General features: G+C 34.3%; 1 protein-coding gene across 13 annotated transcripts in view; it reads left to right on the top strand.

Moving 5' to 3' along the window:
* RALYL (RALY RNA binding protein like) overlaps positions 1–24,291 on the top strand; it is an 877,709-nt gene that overhangs the window by 627,715 nt on the left and 225,703 nt on the right. For all 13 annotated transcript variants that reach the window (XM_082363566.1, XM_082363568.1, XM_082363574.1 and 10 more), the window contains one exon: positions 13,599–13,674. In XM_082363566.1, the coding sequence (XP_082219692.1) occupies positions 13,599–13,674 (76 nt within the window). The remainder of the gene's footprint in view (positions 1–13,598; positions 13,675–24,291) is intronic.

Below are 24,291 nucleotides of genomic sequence, written 5' to 3'. Positions count from 1 at the left end.
TGTTTCAGTCTCTTGAGGCTCAGAAATGCCAGGAATTCAAGGGCATCCTTTGTGTGGGGTGTGCACACCTTCTGGATCTGGTGGCATAGGGGCTGCAGCAAAACAGTTCTGGGCCTGGGTGAGCCCACCCCCTAGGTCTGGTGAGGCAGGGGCTACTGTGAATGGGAACCAGTCTGGGGCAAGCCTGTCCACCAGGTCTGGTGGGAAAAACAATTTCTTTTGAGGAATCACATGTTTTCCTGGCTTCCCATTTTATGGGCAATTTCTAGCCATAATAATTATTCTGAAGGCTTTTTAATAACAATAATTATTTTATTCATAACTTTTAATAGGCCATAAGCTAATTTGCTTATGTGCATTTAGATGTTTATTTTAAAATTAAAACCCTTATTTTTGACTACTAAATGATAACTGTTAAACTGATGACATTATATGTGAATGGTATTTTAAATTTAGTATAAAAATTCAACATTGAAAATAAAATTATGTGAGTTTTGTCATAATAATATGAATACAACTTTGGCTGGAACACAGCATGGTGGTAAAAATAATGTTCTTAGTAAATTAGGATACATATGGAGCAGAAATGTACCTGGAGTTGGTTATATTATATACATAATTCATAATTGCATCAATCAAGCTGTGATATTCCACTAATTTATACAAACTGAGCTGTAAGTATCACATTTTATAAATATTTTTAGGTTTACACAGTCAGAAAACAACACTAAAAAATTTTGGTGATGAATTTTATTTTGAACTAAAAAGACAACATAAGTATGTTATCACATAATCTCTCTTTGCTACCTATCATCAATTGAATTTTAGAAATGTTTGAGCTTTTGAAGAACTACTTTGCAAATCCTCTAAATTTTGCTTACATTTTATTCAAAATTAGCTGGAAATCTCTAATAAAAGTGTTCAACAAAGTTCAAATTTTGAAGTTTTTAAAGATTTTCAATTATTAAAAGCAAATCTCACAAATGAAAAGAAAAATTCTTACAGAAGCAAGGACTAGAATAAATAAATTAAACAATGTAAGTTATAAAGGTATATAAGATTTAATTTTGATTTTTCTATGATAATGCTTTGAAATAACTCAACTGTAGGGAAAAGCCGTTTGATGGAGCTTCTATTTATAATTAAATAGTTGTATTTTGTACCAGAATGAAGTGAAATTGAGGATCCCTGTGGTTGTATGGCATCTACATTTACTGAGACAGTCAAAAGGATGTTAAGACATTTTGGACAAGTTTTATCTTATAAAAATATGTCAGGAAAAGTACTCTGTTGAATAGAAGTAAAAAGACAGTACCTATGAAAATATTTGGGCTAATATATTTACACATATCAATGTAAATATAGAATTGAGAATATTTTCCACTTATAATTATCTGATCTTATTTTCCTCAGCACCTATAAAAATATATTCTCAATTAAAATATTATATTTGCAAAGCAGAATCATTTGAAAGTGTCATTAATTTCAAAACTATTAAAGGTAAAATGCAATTTTGAAGATCTGAGAAATTCTATGAAAATTTTTTAATAGAATAATTGAAAAATAAATTTTACAGAAAAATGTAAGTGACAAAATATAAGAGAGGTTAATCCAAATAAAATGATCAAAGCAACATGGGAAATTACTCAGTTATGTTATTTTTATTTCAGATAATAAACCTAAATTTGTGTTAGTTTTGCTTTATTCTAAACATATTTATTAAGAGAATTTTTTAAAATCATTTTTGATTGCTAGTCTTTTTTTAAACCAGTGATATAATAAGCCAACTTGTTGATCAATTAAATTTTCAAAACCTTACAATTTTAATAATTTTATTTCCCTATTCACACTCAAAAAATGACCAATTTAGATACTAAATTGTATGGTCACTCTAACTATAAACTTTCATGACTACTTTTTACCTTCAACAGCCATTTTGAGTACTGGAATTTCAGATAATACATTCACTAATTCATTGTGTTGTCATTCATGCATTCGACAAACACTTATTAAGCCCCATCTATTAGCCAAATATTCTAAGTTCTTTGAATATATTTGTGAACAAAACAGACAAAGATCCCTGACTCATGGAGCCAACATTTTAGCATGGAGGTGGGGGGTGGTTCATCTAGCAACAAACAATAGATATAATAAGTAAATAAATTGTATCACATATTTGCAGTTGATAAATACTTTGGAAAACAAAAATGAAAGCAGGGTAATGGGGATTCTGAATGTGAGAAGTGTAGGGAAATGAAATGTCACCACATTAAACAGGTGAGAAAGGTGACATTTAAGCAAAGATTTGAAGGCATTGGGGGAGTTCACCATGGGATTATCTACAGGGAGAGGAAGCTGGGATAGAGGAATCAGCTAAAGCAAAGGGCAGGGATGTATCTGACCTGCTTGAAAAACAACAAGGAGACCAGTATAGTTGGAGAAGAGAATCCTGGGGAGTGTAGTGAAATATGAGGTGTGGAGGGCAAGAGAGGGAATGAGGCTGGATAGAGAGAGAGTAAGATACAGGTAGAATATTCTTTTTTTGAAAAATCACTTTTTATTTGTTTTCTTTTTATTGTCTTCTTTGCAAAAGTATAAACACCATGAAGAGGGTACTTTTTTCTCTTGTCAGCATCTATGTAAACTAGGCTTACCATAGTGATTTACCCTATAAATGAGTGAGTTCCCATTTTTGGTGTCTAGAAAAGTATTGTTTATGAGTTACTCCTAGAACTACATGATTTAAAAAATGCTCAAACTTGACTAACCTATAACAAGTTTTTGAGAAACTGATGGAAGTACAGGCATCAGAGGATATTTTAACCTAAATTGCCTTCAAAAATAAATCATGACAATACAACAAATTACAAATATATTTTTGATACATACAGCAAAAAAGATTTATGCTTCAATGTGAACTTTCTGAAAACTGAAGAAAATGATATCAATATACATAGAAGAAAACCATCGTATAATGGCTCAGTAAATGTACTCAACTTCCAGTAACGAAAATGGAAATATTCTTGGTGGGGAAAAAATTTGAAGGCAGGTTGTATGTTTAAATACCTGTGAACTGAGGATATATAAAATGACTGAAGCAAAGTAAATATTTTATCAATGACTTTTAAGCCAGTGACAGAAATAATGATTGAGAACTAGACTTAGAGTTAGAAAAGAGAGTCCTTTCCAAGCTGTGCTATCAAATGGTCGTATGGTCTGGGTAAACCACTCTATCCTTCATGCCTAAACTTTTTTATAATAAAAGGACATGCTTGCCTCTTTTAAAAAAAAAACTATAATTTATTGTGCTGGTGTGGCTGTTTTGTTTTGGTTGTTTACTCTCGTGAGGAGTGACACAGTCATTTTAGTATTATGAAAATTTGCTCAGCTTCTGATCAGAAGCTCTGAATTCCAACTTCACTTCTGCTACTATATGACCCTTAAAAGTCTTTTAATCCTTTCCAAAATTTCCTTTCATTTAGAATTGTATTCACTATCTGTTCTCATACTTGAGGTCAGTGATGTGTAGGCAACAATCTGAATCAGAAGCATACAGAGTTGGTAAGGATGCCATAATGTCACCAAGTAACTTTTTACAAAACCTTCTTGCTGGTGATAGAACATTCGAAGAAATAAGTAAATAATGCAGAACACTGATGTTTATACTATAATATGATCCATAAAATTATTTTTGCAGTTTCATTGTCTGATGAGGGCAACACATCACAAAGCATTTAGTAAAGGGCATCTGATATGAGGAATTTCAGTTCTGCAAAAGGGTATGTATTTTCCAAGAATCTCCTTGGGATGATACTGATTTCATTCCAGGTGGAATAATTTTATCCTCTAAATATTTTTTCTTAATAATATCAAGATTTTTTTTATCTGATTAAATCTCATGTGTTCTTTTCTTTATCTTAGCTTGGCTTTATTATTCAATATCAGATAAACCATATCTTTCTCGTTTTTGATGAAGGATCTTAGATTCTTTGTATTACCTTGATTTCTTGCTCTGTCTTTCATATTTGCATTCTCAATCAAAGAGTTCTTTGAAATTTTGTTTTCTCATGGAATTTTAACAGTAGGATTTAATTTAATGAATTTCTACTTTATACATGCTCATGGGGACTTTATGAACGATTCATCTTTTTATTTTAATAAATGAAATTATGAAATATTTTTGTGGTTTGCCAATAAATTATATGTCTTGTCAAAAGCAGTAGATTTATTTTTAATTGAAAAGTCAAACTTTATCCATAGAACAAGATGTTTGGAGTGAGAACTCCTGAGCTCAGAGTCTTGGCACCACTACTTATTAGCTAAGTTACTTTGTTCAAAATCTCATACTTTCTCAACTTCAATTTGTATAAGTGGGAATTGACAATAGGACCCATGGCCCAAGATTATTGTGATGATTATTTTTTAATGTGTGTGAAAATGTGATCAACTGTTAAATGATATACAAATACTAGCAACTACTATCATCATCAAAGATGAGGTTAGAGTAGCATTATTACATTCTAAGCCTTTAGACAAGCATTTTTCAAGTTTCTTCCTTAAAGGCACTGTTTTTATGCTCAGAATTCTTATTACGCTCTTTTCAAAACAGTTAAAAAATAAAGTTCTTAAAAGATAATTGAAGGAAGGGATTTAAGCTAAATGTATTATATAGCCATGTGTCTCAAACTTCAATGTGCATAGCAATCACCCGGGTGTCTTGTAGATTCTGATTCATCAGATCTGGGATGAAACCTGGATTCTGCGTTCTAACAGCTTCCTACATGATACAGATGCTGCTTGTCTGCCAACCAAACTTTGAGTATCAGAGTTGTATACTACTCTCCACATAAAATGCTTTTAACTACCTAACATTAGCTTTGGCATTTCCTCATATTTATGAATTATAAAATGCATACCACTGTAGCGTTGGTGTTTTAAACACTGAATACAAAGCCACCACAAAAAAGACCTGAGAAAATAAGTTCATATATACACATATGGAAAGAGAGACATTAGAAAAGGAAGAAAACAAAAAGAAGCAATACTCAAATCTTGGGGTCTACTTTACTTCACTGATTGAGATCTGAGCTCCTAAAGAAATTGATAATCTAGACTCTCTGTTCATTGAATTTTACTTTCCTTACAGAATAGTTTTCCCCAAGTATGAAACTAAATAAACTCTTGGGATGCAAAGAAATTAATAGTGTTAAGTCTATGCATTTATAATGAACATATGGCTAAGATTATTTTTCACTAGGTATTTTTATATTAATTATCATAACAGTTGTCTCCACTATTGATGTCAATAGATCATTAGATGTATTTATAAAATTATTAATCGAGGTTCTAAATATATTCATGATGCTGCTGGAACATTTATCCAAATTTTGTATTTTATTCATTTGGTTTCTAGAGGTTTTATCTCTTAATAAAACATGTTGTTCTTCATTTTTACCTTTGTGGAGATTTGTAGAGATGGTCGTGGAATATAAAAATGCATTCTTCAAAAAATTTATCCAAGATTATATGAGATAAAATAATAGAAAAAAATCATCCAAGTTGAAAGTTTTAAGAATTAAGTAAATTCCAGTTTGATGATTGTTACCATTTGGTTTTTGCTTTACACCTGTTTGAAAATATGTTTGTGTTCTCTGCTAAATTACTTTAAACTACATTTATTAAACACGCACCAAAGCCACAAAGTTTCATCTAGTTTCATGGCTACTTATGCTTCAAGGCAAATCAAAGGTATTTTGACAATTAGCTAATGGAAGTTTCAATGGGAACAACAAAGTTAAACAAACAAAAAAAAGAACAGAAACAAGCTGAGGTTTATTGTAGAGTTTGCTGATAGATGTGGGTTTATGAAACTGCTAACATTATAACTGGTGTTTTGGTAGAAAACCACTTCATTTACCAACAATGGACATTTAAGGGCATTCTCAGCAATAGAAGACAGGGCAGCACATTCACGAAGTACAAAGTCTACATCTTTATTGTGGCATTCACCACATTTACTATGGTTAGCTGCAGGTTTACCTTTCTCTGCGATATTCTGGGAACAGAAACAGCATTTATGTCTATTTACCCAATACTTAGCACAGTATCTGGCACATTCTGTATGTTCAGTAATTATTTGATCAGTGAAAGTGAATGATTTGTATCATCTCTATTTTCTTCGTAATATAACCATTATGTAATAGACATAAATAAAAATGGGCATTCAAGTATACATGTCCATTTTTTTTACTTCAGTTTCTATTGGGAAAAAAATCAGTTTGGATCTAAATAAGTCACATACAATGATCAGACTTACCATTTAATTAGTAATAAGTTCAAGTTTCCATTTTTATTTGTCCTTGCAGACCAAGCCTGGGAGCATTACAGTATTTTCTGGTAACAAATGGGAATCTGGCCAACAAGTGATATTTGCATTAGCATTCTAATAACCAGAGGCCAGTCTGCCATAGTGCTGTGTCAGAACTAATTTATGAAACTACATCCAAAGGCTCATTAAAATGGTCACAATTCAGTGACTGCCCAGTGAAATTAGACTACAGTTTCATTCCCATAACAGAGAATATTTTAACATACTATCAAGGACATATTTCAAGTGTTAAAACTAGCTTTGATTCTGTGAAGGGAAAAACAACAAGATTAGAAAGCCATTTACTTTTGTGCAAAATTGTTTCCACTCTCAGATTTAGGCTTAAAATGCTTCAAATGGTCATATTTTAGAACATATACTTGCCTCTCCAAGTCTGGTGCATTTTTCTCTTAGAGTAAAAGCACTTCTGGGTAGCTCTATCAAACCACAGGGTTGTGAACCTACATGGCCAAGAAATCTCAAGCAGCTCAGTTGAAAGTCAAATGTGTTTCCCCCACTGCTGCCAGACAAATCTCCCTACAGCATTTCTTTAATCATACATCTTCCCCCATGATGCCAAAACTGCTGGGGACTCAGAATATATTACTTTACAGGCTGCTTTCCACAGCCAAACCAGATTTAAGTGGCATAAAAAATGTGGCATCCAAAGTCTGGTTAAAAGCAATGAGATAGTAGGGAAAGTTCTAGAACATGAGTCTGGTACAGCTCCAGTCCAACTCTCAATCATCTCTTGCAGGGCAGGGGCAGGGTATCTCCTATCCTACTAGTTCAGTGCCTGGCACATGGGCTGTGCTCAGTAATAAAGACCGCTGTAGTGAAATGAGCTGATGATATTATTATGAAAGCCATTTAATTTCTCAGTATCACAAACATCTATATACGTGACATGGGAATAATGATCCCTGTTCTACTTATTTCACAGGATTGTTCTGAGGATCTAAACTAATAATAACTGCAAAAGCACTTTTTAGTGGTATGGTGCTTATACTAGGATAATGTATGGTTTTATGCATTCACTTGTCAAGCATAACAGACTATTTTCTTTATTTCCTGAATTTTTATTCAATGGAACAGTAATGAATCCCTAAATCGTCCAAATGTGAAGGATAAAAGAATGAATAACTTTTCCTGGCAGTCTATATGCCATAGCTGAATTATTTAAACTTTTATTTAAACCTGGGGAAGGAAACAAAACAAAAAAATCCCAAGAATAAAGATATTATTTTTAATTAATTTCTTTAGAAAAATATTTATTTTCCTTTTTTTTCTCCATCTAAAAAATAACACTGGTAATGTGGACACCTTATTATACTGTAAGTTAGACGTCACTTCAATATCAAGGCTAAATTTCTCTAGAAATAACAGATGCCAGCAGGGATCATTAGTGGTAAAGCTAAGTAGCAAGTATTTGTTTATTGTAGCAGCATAAATGATGTGTAATTTAAAACATTAAATTAACTTTTCAAAAGAGGATATTCCAAATTGAATACATGGCAAAGAAATAAATGTGAAATATTTTTCTAAACATTTCAGGTTATCTCATAAACCAGTGTTCTGGGGGCACTCTGTTTTGCTGGATGTTAACAGGTGTGCTATCCAAAAAATACTCGCTTTCTCTCTCTTTCATATATATATATGAAAGCATTTGAGTTAAACATAACTGAATGTTTCTGCTTCCAGAATCTTTTCTTTTAATATGCATTACAAATACCTGAGAAAGGGGTACATTATTGCATTTTTACCAAATTTATTTTACCGTGACTTATTTATTTGGCAACATTCTTATTAACACCTTCTAAAACATTGTTTAGATAAATACCACTTTAGGAAATGTTCTGACAAAGTGTGTTTGGCTGGACACACTACAACCCATGCAAGGACACACCTTCTGGCTTGTATGAATTTAGTTAACCGATGGATCCCTTGAGCACCTACTGTATAAACAGCCCTGTTCAGGATGCTAACTAAAAGGCATAAGACGTTGCGTGAAGTTATGACTGCCTTTTAGAAGTCCAGAGTCAAAGGGAACAAACACTCAGTAGTCATTGCTGTGGGAATGATGTAGTGAAGTAAAATGCGAGTGCAAAGAGGGAGAGTCACGTCTGTTTAGGTGTAGAATTGGCGGTATCTTCCCAAGAGTCAAAAGCACAAAATAATTGAATGCTTTTACTATCATCTTTAGTAGTACCCTAACAAGAATTGGTCAAATAAATATATTTGCATGTGTTGGGTATCCTTTGCAAGGGTGATGCTTTGGAACAGTACCTGTCTCCACTTGCCTCATCTCATTTACCTCAAATCAGAATAGGTTCAGCTCATTGACTTTTTTTCATTTCTGTGACTTTATAGTTATTTCTATCATGGTATTGACTTCACTTATTTAGTTTAAAAATAAAGAAGAAAAGAAAATTGATTAAATGTTAGTGCATTTAATATACTTTAAGTAATTTACTGTGAAAAGATAGTAGCCCAACAGGATATTTTTCAATTATTTGAATCTGAAATTTAATATTAGAAGGATAATTTGAGTACATTTTCATTTTTCCCTCATACTTTTTCATGCTCACTTGAAATATTGAAACTTCAAAATAGATACAGGGTCTGTCCTATAAGCCTCATGGTTGGTTCTTACAGAAGCTCATAATGTCATATGAGAAAATGCAAATACCTCATCTCCCTCCATGTGGAGGTCTGCTGTCTCCAGTCATCTCCTAGTCATGGGTAAAGCTTTAGGTCCCTTCTGCTGTATTCCTATGCCTGGACAGAGTTGGGGGAGTTCCTCTACACAGGGGTGATATCTAGTGAACCTGTTACCAAACAGGGTTCTTGACCTCTTTAATCAATAGAATTTGATCAGAGGCCAGACAAGAAATTCAGGCAAAGCTTTATTGGGCCTCCTGCTGCAGCAGGGGAGGAGAAAGAACAAACAGGTTCCCTTGCTTGCTCGCTTGCCTGGGGTAGGGATGGGTTGGGGAGGGAGTGGGGTGGGGTGAGCTGGTTACTTATATGGGGTGAAGGTAGGGGTGTGTCCAGGGTTCAGGCCACAGGGGTGGCTTAGGGGGTTTGCCCACTCCTTTCTTTATGTCGTGTTCAAGGGCACGTGCAGTACCCTGTTTTTGCTCCTGATGCCCTGCTTTTGCTTCCGGCTCTCCAGAAGTGGCAGTTGGTCTTTTTGGTCTTTTAGGTCTCTTTGTGTCTTGTTGTCCAGAGTTTGCCCTAATTGCACTTGCGTGCAGTTATTTTTAGTCTCTTATAGTTTCTTTGTATTTTGTTGCTTGAGGAGACGTTTGTCCAGGTGCAAATATTGCAGCACTGCAGCAAAGTGTCCCAGCTCCCAGCCTGTCTCAAACCCAAACAGAAACTCTTCAAGAGACTTCTTTCTCAACTAGATGGTGCTCATCTAGTTTTACCAACCCCCTCTATGAGAATATGATTCTAATACTCAAATAATAGAGTCTACCAGCTTGGTATATAGGTACATCTATAGGTATTTCTGCATAACAAGTAGGAATTTAACTAGGATTTTTTTGGCCCATCTCAAAAGAATTTGCTAAGAATGATTAAACTTACATCCTTTCTTGAGGATAGTATAAGATTTCTAAATATTAGTATTTAGTATGAATCTGTATGCAAACTCAGGAATTTAGGAAATAACACTTAACTTTTTGTATCTCAACATTTTACTCCAAAGTCCCTATCTTGTGAGAGTGACAGAAAATTCAACCTTGGTCATTCTTCCTCTTGTCTTGCCTGTGGGTGACTTGCACAGTGCCAGGACAATCAGGGAAGAAAGTCTCAGGAGGTCTCTCTGTAGCTGACCAAAAAGTTCAATGTTAAGAGTTGCTCACCAAAACCTCACCAACTCATGATATTGTCAGACTTTGTAAATTGTTGTAAATCCAATGGGTGTCAGTTGTACATCATAGTGTTTTCATTTGCACTTACCATTACTACTGAGATTGAGAATCTTTTCATGTGTTTATTCAGCATTCATATTTCACCTTCTGTAAAGTGCCTTTACTAGTTTTTGCCCAATTTCCTATTTGGTGGTTTGTCTCTGTTTCCTATTAGATGAATGAATATATATTCCAAAAAAAAAAAATCATTTGTCAAGGACTCCTTCATCCAATTTGTGCCTTTTCTTTTCATTTTTTTTATGTGACTTTGGATGGGCAGAAATTCTTAATTTTACTGTAATAGAATTTACCATTCTTATATTCTAAGGCTAGTGCTTTTTATGTCTTGTGTAAGATTATCCTTCCATACTCTGATCTCATAAATATATTCTACTATATTTCCTCCTAAAAGTTTTATATTTTTGCCTCTCACATTTAGGTTTTTAATCTAATAAGTAATTTATTTTTCTGTGTGATGTAAGTTAGAGGTCCAATTTCATATGTGTCGTTGCAATCTAGCTTTTACCCATTGATCTGCTGTGCCAGCTTTATCATAATTCAAGCATTCATATATGTGTATATCAGTTGGGGGGTTCTGTACTCAGTTCCATTGGTTCATTTTCTTTGTACCAAAACCGTAGTCTTAATTACTACAGCTAAAAATAAATCTTGATAAGGCAAGTTTGCCAATTTTTTTTCCTCATGTATATCATGGCTATTTTGATGTTTTGCTCTATCATGTAAATTTTAGAATCAACTTGTTAAACTCCACACAGACACAAAAAGAGTATTTGGGGATTTTATTGAAAGTACACAGAATCAATAAATCAACTTGGGGAGAAATGAAATATTTATTATATCAAGTATTCCAATTTCTCTTTGTATGTAAGGTAACTGTAAAATCTCCATAAACAGTTTTATAATTTTCTCCATAAACATCTTTCAAATTTTATAATGTATTTATCCCTAGGTACTTTACTTTTATGCTATATAAATGGCATCTTTTTAAATTATATACTTAAATACGTATTGCTATGTAGAGATATGCAATTAAATTTTGTATATTGGCTTTAACTCCAACAAACTTACTAAACTCTCTTATTAACTGTAGTAATTTGTGGATGCTTTGGAGTTTTTATGTGGACCCACATATTATCAGCAATTATGACAGTTTCATTTCTTCTTTCCCATTTCTGATGTTGTTTTCCTGTCTTACTTCACTGACTACAATATCCAGTACAATGTTATATAGAGTTGGTGATAGTGAATGCCTTTTTTTTTTTTAACATCTTTATTGGAGTATAATTGCTTTACAATGGTGTGTTAGTTTCTGCTGTATAACAAAGTGAATCAGCTATATGTGTACATATATCCCCATATCTCCTCCCTCTTGTGTCTCCCTCCCACCCTCACTATCCCATCCCTCTAGGTGGACATAAAGCACCTGGCTGATCTCCCTGTGCTATGTGGCTTTTAAATCCCTTGATCTTAAAGGAAATGTACCCCGTGTCTCACTATTAAGTATGCTATTTACTATGGATTTTATATAGATACTCTTTGGGAGGTGAAAGAAGTTTCCTTCTCTTCTTAGTTAAGGATTTTCCCACATATGGATGTTGAATTAAATGAGTATGTGTTTCCTATCCTTTAGTGTGGGCACTGTCTCTTGTCCCCTCTGATCCACAAGGAAATGAAAACTAAAGCTCAAGTTCTGGCTTCTACAAATGTCTTCAAAGACCAAGCCAGGTTCAGTGTTCCATTTCCATCTGACTTGCTATGTCCACTCAGATGTAGGCTTCCGTGAATGCCTTACTTTCCTGTTAGCCCAATGTGTTTTTTAAAAGAGATGTATTATGCCATTTGCAGCAACATGGCTGGACTTAGAGACTGTCATACTGAGTAAAGTAAGTCAGACAAAGACAAATATATGATATTGCTTATATGCAGAATCTAAAAAATATGGTACAAATGAACCTATTTACAAAACATAAATAGAGTCACAGACATAGAAAACAAACTTATGGTTACCAAGGGGGAAAGGGGGGAGAGATAAATTGGCAGATTGGGATTGACATATACACACTATTATTTACAAAAGATGACTAACAAGAACCTACTGTATAGCACAGGGAACTCTACTCAATACTCTATAATGACTTATATGGGAATAGAATCCAAAAAGAGTGGATATGTATATATGTATAATTGATTCACTTTACTGTACAGCAGAAACTAACATAACATTGTTAATCAACTATACACCAATAAAAATTAAATTAAAAAGAGATGACATTGTATTTCATCTAGACATTTTGGTTGTTTTTACTGACGGGTGGCTCATCCATCCCCAAACAGCATATTTAGTCCCCTGTACAAGAAATAGAACTTTGCCTTTCTTTTCTGTCAGAATAATGTCTCTCACTTCTTTCAAAGTTTTCTAGAAGTTCATCTCCTTTAGATTTTCATTTTTATCATCCTCTTAAAATTTTAACCTTATTAAATCAAATTGTTTATGTCATTTCCCAAACCTTTACCGCCCAACCTCATAACAGTTTTACACATTTTTTTTTTAAGATTAAGATTGGTCAATTATTTGCAACTACTCTTTTGTCATGTACTTAAGCATCTTCTTGTCTCATCTTAGAGGCTTTATTATAGTTTTAGTTCATGAAGACAAGAGATGTGCTCTTTATTCCTTCTGATCACCCCAGAACTCTGTAACTACACATTCCAGTTGCTGAGAGCATTTTGTTTTTTCCTCAGTAAACCTGGTATGCTTTACAGTTCCACTCTTCTAACACTCGGAGAAGATATCATCAAAGAAAATATAACAATTCCTCTTAGGAACAAAGCTTTATTCCACAAAAATGTCTATACAAACTGAGATGTTCCTGGCAAAACTCCAAATCAGTAGGATATCTCATTCTCTCTCTCTGTCTCTCACTCTTTCTATTTTTAGTAAGAATTCCTGACCCGCCACGTTGTTCAACATTTTTTTCTGTAGTACTTTTCACCTTCAGATATGTTATATAGCTTTCTTATTTGTTTTGATTGTGTTTTAATAACTATCTCTCAAGCCCCCTCCCCATAGAAGATAAGTCCCACGAGGGCATGGATCTAACCTGTTTGGTGCATGATGTATCTCAAACAGTGCCTGACCTAGAGGAGCTGCTCAATAAATACTTGTGAATGAATGAATGGCATATAACATTTGCATAGACAAATGACAAAAATAAAAATACAACTTCATGATTTACTTTTCTCAAAAGTTTTAATATTTTCTTAATCAGTGCTATTTTATTTTATGCTTTCAGATATCAACATGGCAGGAGAACCCAAACCATACAGACCAAAACCTGGAAATAAGAGGCCCCTTTCTGCACTTTATAGGTAAGTAAGCAAACACTATTTTATGATATGTAGTAGTGAAAAATTCTTGCAACTTTAAAAGGCAATATGACCTATAAGGAATCAAATATTTTGAAGAGCACTTCTAACTGGCATAAAGTACAACAAAATGCTGGTGGCCAACATATAAATATATCAAGCAGCATTGGCAGCGATCTTGCCTAACCTTTTCATCTTTGCTTAAACAACACTTCTACAAGATATTCCTCTAATAAAATCTAATAAAAATCTCTCATGACTCTACCTAACAAGTGGTGCAAAGGTTAATATTTGTTAACTTCTGCATGCCATGTACTACATATATTTTACATATGTTATTTAATTTAATTTAATTTTCACAGCAATCCTGCAATGTAGATATTGTTACTCTCATCTTATAGATCAAGAAGCTGATATGCAGTTTCTTAGAGATCTTTCCTAGGTCACACCACTGGTAAATGATTGTGCCAATACTCAAACTCATGCTTTCTGATGCCATGCCCTGAATTCTTTCCAACAGATCATTCAGCCTCTTTGTTACAAAGGACATGTTCATTTCACCTCCATTTCACCAAAAAACAAATACAATCCTTCTCTTTTCTAGAGAGACATTAACAATTCCTTTAAACTTTCCTCATATATTTGGATATGAGTCAACTTAACACTCTGGTCTTTCTCCTCTACATGCCCCAATTTATCAGTGTGTATGCCTATAATCTCAATTCCAGGTAGACGGAGTAGACTATACTTAGCATGTTTATTGTTCTATATATACTTCTATTAGGTTACGGAAAATTCGGTTGATTTGGAGAAGACGTTAAGATTAAACTCATAGAAATTTTGGTTCCTTTAAAAATGGCCACTTAAAAAAAAAAAACCAGTGCTCTGCCGCTAAGCCATATGTCCCACTTCATGTAGTTTTGCCATTGGTTTTTGTAATCTAAGTGCTGAATTTGCATCTCTCTCTGTTAAATTCCCTTTTGTTAGACTTAGCCAATTGTTCCAGGCTATTGAGATCTCCTATCATCCAATTTATTTGGTCCTGTCCCAGATACGTAATCTTCATTCTGTCAGCGTCCACATCCAAAAAGCTAATGTAAGTGCTGAGCAAGGCCCCCTTTTTCCTGATGTCACTTGGATAAAGGAGAATTGAGTTATACATATCAAAATTGATTATATTCTGATATAGTATAGCAAGAAGAGTGCTCAAAAGATAGTTTGGAGCTGTTTCCTTGTCTTTGTTCTCAGAAAATTAGAAAATCTCCTTTTCAGCCACTCACAGCTTCATTTCTCGGTCTATAAAATAAAAGGGTCAGAACTAGATGAGTTCTAAGGTCCTTTTCAAGCCTAATGTCCCAGGATTCTCTAATGTATGACCATCAACGATCTTAAAAAATACATTGGAAATATATCTTAATTGCTGTTTTCACTTTGGCTGTGTACATTTATTTAATTTTAATAAAAATTTTTATATAAAAAGGGAAAGCTACAGAACATAACAATTGTTGATAATTGGTCATAAGGCAGTATTGATGTTAAAGGTCAGAGATGAAGTCATCAACAAAAGGCAAATGATGCTTTCTGTAACTTGTTGGAGATAAAAAAGACAATGTTTAAAAAGCTGAGAAATGAAGATAATTTTTGATCAGATTGATTTTAAAATGTATGCATAGAGCTGCAGCTAATGCAGAATGTTTGAAAAGTCATAATTTCAATGATTACCAGAAGAAGCTGTCAGTGGCTTTTATTCTCATCAAAGAGCTACCACTGTCTGTGTGATGATGTTAATTTTTGTATTTTCCCTGTTCTTGCAGTGTTTTGATTTACTTACAAGAATAGAAGCTTATGACAAGAAACAAATGTCTTTTTAACTGTTATTTCTCTATTACTAAGTTTTGCTGAATTGTGAATTCAGAAGAATTAGAAGCAGAAGTTTATTTAAATCTGATATATTGTATACAAATCACATTAGTGGGGAAATATTTATTTATCCTATTTTCATCTGTTTACACAAAAGAAGGCTGGGATGTTATGAAATTGCAAAACGATAACAGAGGGAACAAAAGAGAGTGAACGTGCAGCCTAGAAAGCCCTTTCATACACATGCTCTCATTCTTACATAAGCTTAATAATAATAATACTTTATTTTTATGTAGACAAAATGTGTTTTCATAGTCATTATTCATCTGTTCACCACAGAACTCCACAAGGTTGGTATTATGTGCCTTGCTTTATAGATGAGAAAACTAAGTTTCCAAGACAATAAAGGATTTGCCCAAAGAAAGGTAACAAGATTAGGAACTGAACACTGGTTTTCAGCTTTCAACTCTAAAGATCTTGCCACTTGATCACAACTCCCCATATTTACTGCTACCATCTAAACAATGCAGATTCTAAAAAGCAGAGATCCTGCCCACCAAAACCAATAATCAATTATGTTTCTGTCCAGGATTATCATGCCAGCCGGTGGCAAAAGAAAGCCTGCACACTGTACATAGTATAAGAACAAGAGTTACCACCAATCTGTGTGATCATAGGGCACAGGTTTTGAGCTTCAAGTTCTTTATCTAACATAATAGTTGTATACTTTTTCTTGATACTGTAAAATGGAATAATTGAGATGAAAGCACTTAGCTCATTGTGGGGAATATAGTAGCAGCTTGAAAAGGTGGTTTCTGCTTTCCTATTTTTTACATCTTTGGGTCTGTTTCCTTATCTGTAAAATGAAAGAGCTGGAACAATTTCATTTGTTCATTCATTCATTCTTTCATACAAGACATATTCATTGTGAGTCTACTGTGGTCTAAACACTAAGGTGGCTGTTCTTCTAGATAAATGGCACAGAAAATGCCAAGGCTGAAGGGCAAGGAGAGAGCATAATAAAATAAAAGTAAACTATTTTTATGGTTATAGGTAACCTCTGATCTACCTTGTGCCCTAAACTACTATGTCTCTATATCTATTTACTCTATTAGGGATATCAGTGATCTGCTATCAGACTTTCTTCTTCATTTATGTCTATTTTACCTGCATCATCAATCACAATGTAGTATTTACATAGAATATTCACTGAGGCATTGCTTTGATTTGTTACTTCTTTTAACAGGATTTTCAGTTTAGCCAAACAACCTTCCCTAAGATTTTGTCATGTGCTAAGTTAACATGGTACACATAGAAGATTTTTTTACACAGCAATAAAACCATGTTTGGGAATAACATCCCAAACATACATACACATAGACACAATTTTTTAAAAACTGAGTAAAGCTTCAATATGTTAATATCTTATACATGAGTTAGATATACATATAAATAAGGAACATAAATGAAGTATGCATACATTTCTATAAGGAAATAAATGAGAGAGTTATAGATTCTGCCTGGTGGACAGGGAGTGAAAAGTCTGGATGCCTCTAGAGCCAACTTCTGAACAAGCAGGCATTCACTCTGCAGACAAAGGGTAAGAAGGGCATGCCATCCAGAGAACATTTGCAGGGACACAGACACAGAGATGAAGATGAGCATCTCATGGTGAGAGCTAGGATAGAGCACTTGGACTACCATGTTATGGTGGCTCAGGCTGTCAGCATCCTTATCTGGCTGCTTATCAGACTAAGGACATTTGACTTTTATTCTGCAGGCAACAAGAATCCATTTGGATATGACGAGTGACTGGAAATGGGGTATAAGTGAGAGTCACAGATATGTCCAAGGTTTCTAGGGGAATGCTCACATGATTCTGCCAAATAAATAGGAAAGGCATGATGAGCAGCAGCAGGGTCAGGCTTGGGGTTGGCGGAAGGAAGTAAAAAGAAATTATTGCAGTCTTGCACATGAATCCATAGAGACAGACAATTCATTAAAATAGCACTTATAATAAAAATGTCTCCTATTAGAGGCTATTTGTAAATGACACATAATTAATCATTTGTGAACATTCCATAAATATTGGACCTAGTCCTAATGGTGAATAGCAAATCCATTCTCTAGAAAGAATATTGTAACTTTTCATAAATTGCTGCTTCAAATGTGCTATGTACATTACACAGTGTCTATGGTGCTGTGAAATAAAGTGAGTTTCCCAGCATGCCAAGTTCCAATTAATGATAAACAATTGTTAAATCAGAATAACTGTATGATGGTTTTGCTTCTGCTTGCAAAGGAGACAGACCTTTCCTCTCTGATGTGAATAAAGCTGACAACCAGAGCACACAGATATTATTTATCAGAGCTGAACAGCACAGGTTTTAACACCAAGAGGAAGCCCTCTGGGTCACAGGGAGCACAGCTCAGTAAGACACATAAAACATCAAGTTTCATACCACTCATTTCATGGATATTACTAGATGTTATTCCCAAACATGGTTTTATTGCTGTATACAGTTGTTTTTCATAGCAACCTTCTCACCTCACAGAGATGACCATGGGAATCAGGATTGCCAATGCAAGTACCTTTAAGACTCCTTAAGATTGTCACAAGGTAACCTATAGTATTATCATTTTAAGATCACCACAATTAGAGGTGATAGCCATGAATGCGGGTTACATTATAGGAATGTCAATGACCAAAAAACTTGCAGAGTGTGAGCCGAGTAAGGTGACTCTACAGCAAAATATCTCTGGTAATTTGTTTACCACTTGACCTACATGAGTTCTATTTTCATCCTTCATGGTAACTCTGGCACATCATGGGAAAGGGGGACCCTCAGGTGACCCACAGTGTCTCATAGAACCTTGACAATAGAAATGAAAGCCATAGAAGCTAATTTCAGCTAATGCTAAATACCAAATATCATTATGGAGGAAAAATGGCCGGGACATCTCCACTGCATTAACTTGCTCTGTTTGCTGAGAAAGTTTACCAATTAGCTATTGATTGTTATTATTTTATTTACGTCTTCTTTTATAATGTCAAGGATAATACACCTTCACTTTCAGAAGTTTAATCCTTCCGGTGTCAGTGCCTCCCTTTGCACCGGTAAAGGCATCCATTTCATCTGCCTAGTCAGGTGAGCTCACGCAGGAAGCCATCTAGGAATGGGCTCTGTGGTTTTTAAATGGACTGTGAGGAGGACAGGGAAATGTACTCCTACCCCCTGCACTGAAATGTACTGCACTACCCCCTGTCCTGAAATGTATACAAGCCCAGCACTGACATGCCTACAAGGTTCAACTTAAAATTCAGTTGTTGCTGGATCTGTGTAGCAACTGTGATCTCTTTTTTGCTCCTTATCCAATCTTTCCTGGGCAACGAACTTACTGTCATGAAAAGTGTAGTTGCCAATATCCACAAGAGAAAATACACACAAAACAGTGTTTACTTCTAAAACTCAAAGCTGAACATCCATATATCTGGGTAACTGAGGATGTCTTCTCTTTAATTCACACTTCCCAAGCAAACATAAAATGCTGCTGAAGCAGAAAAGGTTCCAAACATTCACTTTGTGGATGCTTCAATATTGTGCATATGCTTGATGAAGAGAGGGTTAAGTGGCCTGGATCCTAAATCTGGCAAAGCTTCACCAGTGGTTCGAATTGGATCTCTTATTCCTTAGCTTTTCCAGCTGCATAAAGGAAGAAGAAAAGTTTCCTGAAAGATGATATGTGTTTAAGGAGCCTGGAACTGTTACAGATGTTTTCCATGTTTTAGTTATTCTCATCATTATGATGATTCAAAGAAAAGGTCTATAATAAAGTATTCTAAGAAGTTACTTAAAATGAGCTGTGAGCTATGATAATGTTGCTAAAATTTGCACAGTTAACTAAACAGGTTAATGTTTCTTATAACTGCCTAAAGAGGAGACTTAAAAAAAAAAAAAAAGATCACACTTACTTATAGTATATACCTCATATTTCAATACTAAGTGAATGTAATTTATAAACCTTTTAATGTGAAATGTGTAAAAGAAATGCTGACACAATACCCATTAAAATAGTTCTGCTGCAGGGAATTCTCTGCTAGGTTAAAGGATGACCTATTTGCAGTCTTCTGTTATGTTTTTAATGCATAAATATCCATGAATATTTTCTTGCATATAGAAAGAATATGGTACTGGTATAAGGAGACTGGATGGTACAGTCCTTGGTGCAGAGAATTCATCTTTAAGGCTTTTTGAAACATTACAGTTCTATTTGTTTGATTTGAGGCAATTTATGATAAAATCAAAGGAAGCAAAACAATACAACAAATTTTAAGAAGAGGTAAGAGCCAAGAACAAGATATGAGTTAGGAGTGGGGTGGGTGGGTAGGATCAGGCAAATTATACTTAGAAAATATATGTAATAATAAGGTATTAAAATTGGGCATCAAACTTATCCATGAGATTCCTAGCAGTCAGTGCAAAAAGAGGGTACATGATAATTTACGTAATCATCTATTAAAAGAGAGTACTCCCATCTGTGATGAGAAACTATTTTTTCCCTAATTTTCTCTTCTGAGAGAATTATTAATCGCATATGTAATCATCTAAACAGCATAGTAGATACCACCCTCAGTAGCAGTTATACAATACACACACATGCACACACACACACACACACACACACACAATATTTTTAAACTAATGGGAGTTTTATTATGAAGTCTCTCAGCAAAAGCCAAGGATAAACTGCAGTAGAACAAGCCACACAGTCTTTCTTTCTGCTTCTCCCAAAGCAATTTACCATCCTGGGACAAACTGCATGAAACTCAGAAAGAATGATGTCCCAAGATGGCTAGATCTGTAGAGCAGCCCCGGCTCAAATCACCCACATAGCTGCATGCTGGGAGGAGAGGGCTGAGCCCTTGGTTTTCTTGTCTACCCAGCCCCAGAGACTGGAAGAAAAAAGACCATGCTTAGATGTTTATGACCTTTCACACAGGGATCTCTTGACCTGTTACTTAATAGTCTTCCTCTGTAATTGGGAGAAATGGAAAAGGAATGATAAACCTAGCATGGGAGAGAAAGCGCTGAAATTTCACCTAATCCTCACAGTTGGCAGGTGTAGATTAAGACACACAACTCTTTTCTGCTAGCTGGTAGTTTTACTGTACTTTAGAAGCTCCTGCCTGTCATGAAATAGTTGCTTTCTTTCATTTGTGAAAACGGGGTTTTCTGTTGAATCAAAGCCTCCTCATCAAGAGGACTCAGGTGTTATTGTCTTTGTGTTATATATTCCCTGTGTCTCACTCTGTGTTTTTCATGCTTTCATGATGGGGTGTTAGAGCACTGACAGTAACACTGCTGGTCCCCACCAGAGCATAGGAGGATGGTGAGAATCTTTCATGGCTGGGTCACTGGGGAAGTGCTCCCTGCCTGGGAGGAAGGTGCTTTCTGGATTTTACCTTCCAAAAGACATCTTGCTTGGTCACAAGATGGAGTGTCTTCACTATCAGTGCTGATTTCATATGTTTTCATTCTTTTATTTTTTTGATCATTACAGTAACCTGTTATTTTAAGATAGCCCTTGGTAGAGAATTTAAGGTCCTGAGCTTCTAATCTAAGTTGTTTGTGTTTATTTTTGAAGAGTTAGTTTATTCCTCTTTTGCCCAAAAGGACTCATATCATTTCCATCTTCTCAATCTATACATAAATTAAAAATTCCAGGATATGTTGCCCATTCCACAAGATTACATGGAAGGGAGCATGAAAAAAAAATGAAATGTGTCTAAAGTCCTATTTTTTAAACAAATCAAATTAAAGTCTAAAAAATTTTTACTGTGGGAGTGGTACCCTCTCTTTACACTGTTTTTAATATAATTAAAAACAAAATCTTCTCCAAACCCAGAAATCCTCTGCACAAAATTAGTAGAGAAAGAAAGCACTTATTATTGAATAAGCATTAATCCAGAATGCCATACACATCACAGGTAATCCACTAAGAGATTACAAAAACAGAAAGAAATCTCACTCTTTTATATCCTGAAACAGCTATAACCCATTTCATACATGTTCTCAGGATATACCATAACTATTTCTCAAGTAAGAGGCCTGATAGCACCATTCATCATGCATAGTTCATTGTAATTCCACCAGGTAATTAGGGTGACCATCTGTGTTAACCAATTGGTAGTTGGACTTATCCGGAGGAAAGTTAACCTTCTCATATCTTTGTGACAGGTAGTAGTTTCACACCTTGGAACACCTAAATTAGGCTCCTACCTTCCCACAGAAATGGGGAGATAGGCATGCTATCTCCCTTGATACTTAAATTTCAAAGAGATGGCTCCTGGGTCCTAGAGAATAGACACGTCTAGGTCATAAAGCCTTATCTAATCTTCAAAATAATTTATATACATTTCAAAGAAAGAAGAAAGTCCTTACAATGACAAGTTTTCTAAAATAAATGCTCAAAAGGAGGGGAGGGAAATCTTTTCCCTTATTTTCAAGAGGAAGTATTAAGTTTTAAGTTCTTAGGTTTTTGTCTCAATTTTTTAAAGTACAATTGAGAGTGATAATTAAGGACTGGCTTGTGTTAGACTGATGGAAAGCTCCTTTTATTACACTCCTGCCCCAGAGGTTAACCTTTGTACTGCCCCACTGACTGTTCCTCTGAAGCACCAGGGCTTCTGTAACATTCCCATCACACATAGGAGGATGCTTTATGACCAGTCTGACTGCTTATTTTCTAACAACTGGAAAAAAAGTAAGAAGAAAAGTGCCATGATGTAGAGGAATGTCTGAGCCCATACAAAATGAGGAGAGGAGAGGATAAAATGAATATGTATAATATAGATGGATGTGACTGGATTAGTGAGAAATTAAATAGCTCCTTTTCTTCTATCATATTGTCTCACCTTTGCAATGTCATTGTTTTTTTAAACCACATATGGCTATTTTATAAAATTAACTAATTTTACCATCTTTATAAAAAAGTATCTTATAAAAAAATACTTTATAAAAAAGTATTTTCCCCTGGTCAATTAAAGTTTGAAAATATCACAAATTGTAAGGTAATAGAAAATGTTGATTTATAGAAAGATTTATTCTGAAGTTTTAATTATAAACAGGTTCTGCACAATAAAAAAGTGAAGTTTATAAGTTTGTTATAAACTTTGGTTGGCTTTAAATATATTAATTAGAAAATAGTCCACAATTTTCTTGTAAAAATTACATAAAACTTTTGATGCCTTTGCAAGAATAATTCTTCTGACTGAGTTAAGTACTAAAAAACAAATGCTTCCTTTTTTGATATCTAGACAGATGAGGGCAAAAAATGCAACATAGTCTCACCAGATTATCAGTCAGCTGTGTATGATAAATACTTTGAACAAAAATTCATCTTTTTGGAAATTAATTGACTCTATTAAACTTTCAAAATTCCTTTCTAGTGGAATGATGACATGATTGATAATTCATCCTATTGGTATTGTTAAATATCAGAATAGAGCACTGGGGGATATCCTTCCAAATTGAAGTATTGAAATGTATTTCATGTATGTTTATTCTGTGCTGGAATCAAAGGACAAGGAGCTTGTTCTGAGTTAAGAACATTACATTGCAAATGAAACTGAGTTGCTGTATAGTTTGCACTTTAGTATTTGTTTGAAATATCTTCTCTCCAGCAAAATCTCCACTTATTTTTCACAATTACTCAGTCTGAAAAGATATTAGTGGTCATGAGAAGGTGCACTGAATTGGAAGTTTGGAAACCTGCAACCACGTCCTGTGTCTGCTACTACCTGCCCATGCCACCTATGTAATTATAAGCAATCTAACCTCTTTTAAGCCCAGTTTTCTCATAATAACATGAAGGAATCGTTAAATCATTTCTTACTTTATTCCCATTTCTAACATTCTCGGATCTTGCTATTTACTTTCTAATGCAGAGAGTAAAGTAAGGCATAGGTACTTCATTATAAAGTTTATGTCTTTATTCCTTCAAACGCTATCCAGTATCTTAAAATATTCATATCTTTTGACTAAGTAATTCGATTTCTGGAAGTATGTCTAAGTAAATAATCCCAAATATTTAAAAATGTAAAAAAAAAAAAGAAATTATTCCCAGATGTTCTTTGCAGTTTTATTTATAATATTGAGTAATCTGATTCGACCAAAATATTATGCAGTAATGGATATGACACATCCAGTAGATGGAATGTTCACAAGGTACTCAAGCTACAAGAGAAAAGATTTAAGATATGAGTAGAAAAATAAAGCAAAATTATATACACAGCATATATAATAGTATCTAATTACATAAACAGTATGTATTATAGAAACAGAAAAACAAAACTACGTACAAATGAAACAAATATATGCAGAGAAAAAAATAGAGGTCAATATATTAGCTGTAATTGTCTTTGGACAGTGAGGATATGGATATTTTTATTGCAACTTTAGTACCTAATGCAAATTTTCTTTAATGAGAATTTTCTAACCAAAAAGAGAGAGAAACAGATTTTAAAAGCAGATTTTACCAGTGGTAGATAATAAACACAAAAACACTCACGCAGGCAAGAATGAGGAATTTTGTGTTCAGTGTTGTGTAAAACCAGTTAAACAGATACAGCCCTTCATCTTTAGAACTAGACTCTTAGTCATCATGGTTATTAAAATGTTAATTTTCTAAAAGGGCAACTTCATTAACATTTGTCTTACAGTTCAACTCAGGCCAACAGCCCTACATGGAGAAGTGGTC

Source organism: Balaenoptera borealis (genome assembly GCF_965194805.1).
Source record: "Balaenoptera borealis genome assembly, chromosome: 17".
In the NCBI taxonomy this organism is placed as follows: Eukaryota; Metazoa; Chordata; class Mammalia; order Artiodactyla; family Balaenopteridae; genus Balaenoptera; species Balaenoptera borealis.
Note: the sequence above shows the minus strand (reverse complement) of the source record. Positions and strands in the feature narration are given on the sequence as shown.